Source organism: Arachis duranensis, chromosome 9 (assembly GCF_000817695.3).
Source record: "Arachis duranensis cultivar V14167 chromosome 9, aradu.V14167.gnm2.J7QH, whole genome shotgun sequence".
In the NCBI taxonomy this organism is placed as follows: Eukaryota; Viridiplantae; Streptophyta; class Magnoliopsida; order Fabales; family Fabaceae; genus Arachis; species Arachis duranensis.
The window spans coordinates 37,790,768-37,791,420 of record NC_029780.3 but is presented as its reverse complement, the minus strand read 5'-3'; the positions used below and the strand labels follow the sequence as shown (position 1 = coordinate 37,791,420).

Here is a 653-nt window from a genome sequence, read left to right as displayed (position 1 = left end):
GGATAGAGCACTGGAATAGCTCCTGCAGCTACTACCGAGCCTGAAAGTTCAAATCACAATACAATTTCAGAAAGAAAAAGAAAATAATCATATAAAAGTTAGAAACAAAAATGAAAAAGAAGATGCTTCATTTAATTCATGTATTTGAGAAAGCAATTAAGCTAGGAACTGGTTACTAACAGGTATGAGGAGGAGGAAGAAGAAGAAGAAGCACGGTAAAGCGTGCGAACAAACTGAAATCGTTTGAGATGCATCATCTTCTTCTGGTTCTTCTTCAGGTAAACATTTAGAGTGGAGTGTTAGATCACGAAAATTGCTTAAACAAAACAGGAAAACGGGACATGGAGTTTTTCCGAGGGTTTAAGACTTTAGACGATAGAGTGGGAATCAAAGTTGGGCCTTCTAATTATTTGGCCCATTAACTCTCTTGAACATAAATATTATTTTTATTTTTATGTTTTATTTAGAGGATTGCCCAAAATTAATATCCAAAAAAAAACCCATAAAAGTAACGTGCTTCTTTTGTGGTGAATAATTCAGTGCTCCATTACTTTTTTTTACAATCGTTGATGAATTCTGTAGAATAACTGATTAAGTGATTGTTTGGGAAGGAATAAGTTATTAGAAAAAAAATTCAATGAAAAAAAATTTAT

The 653-nt window shown here is 32.6% G+C and overlaps 1 protein-coding gene across 1 annotated transcript in view; it reads right to left on the bottom strand.

The window, feature by feature from the left end:
• The window catches only part of LOC107465460 (uncharacterized), a gene marked incomplete in the record, with an annotated part of 5,159 nt that extends 4,787 nt beyond the window's left edge, over positions 1 to 372 (bottom strand). The window contains 2 exon segments of the mRNA XM_052254263.1: positions 1 to 40; positions 181 to 372. Of these exon segments, the coding sequence (XP_052110223.1) occupies positions 1 to 40; positions 181 to 257 (117 nt within the window).
• Positions 373 to 653: the final 281 nt, after the last annotated feature.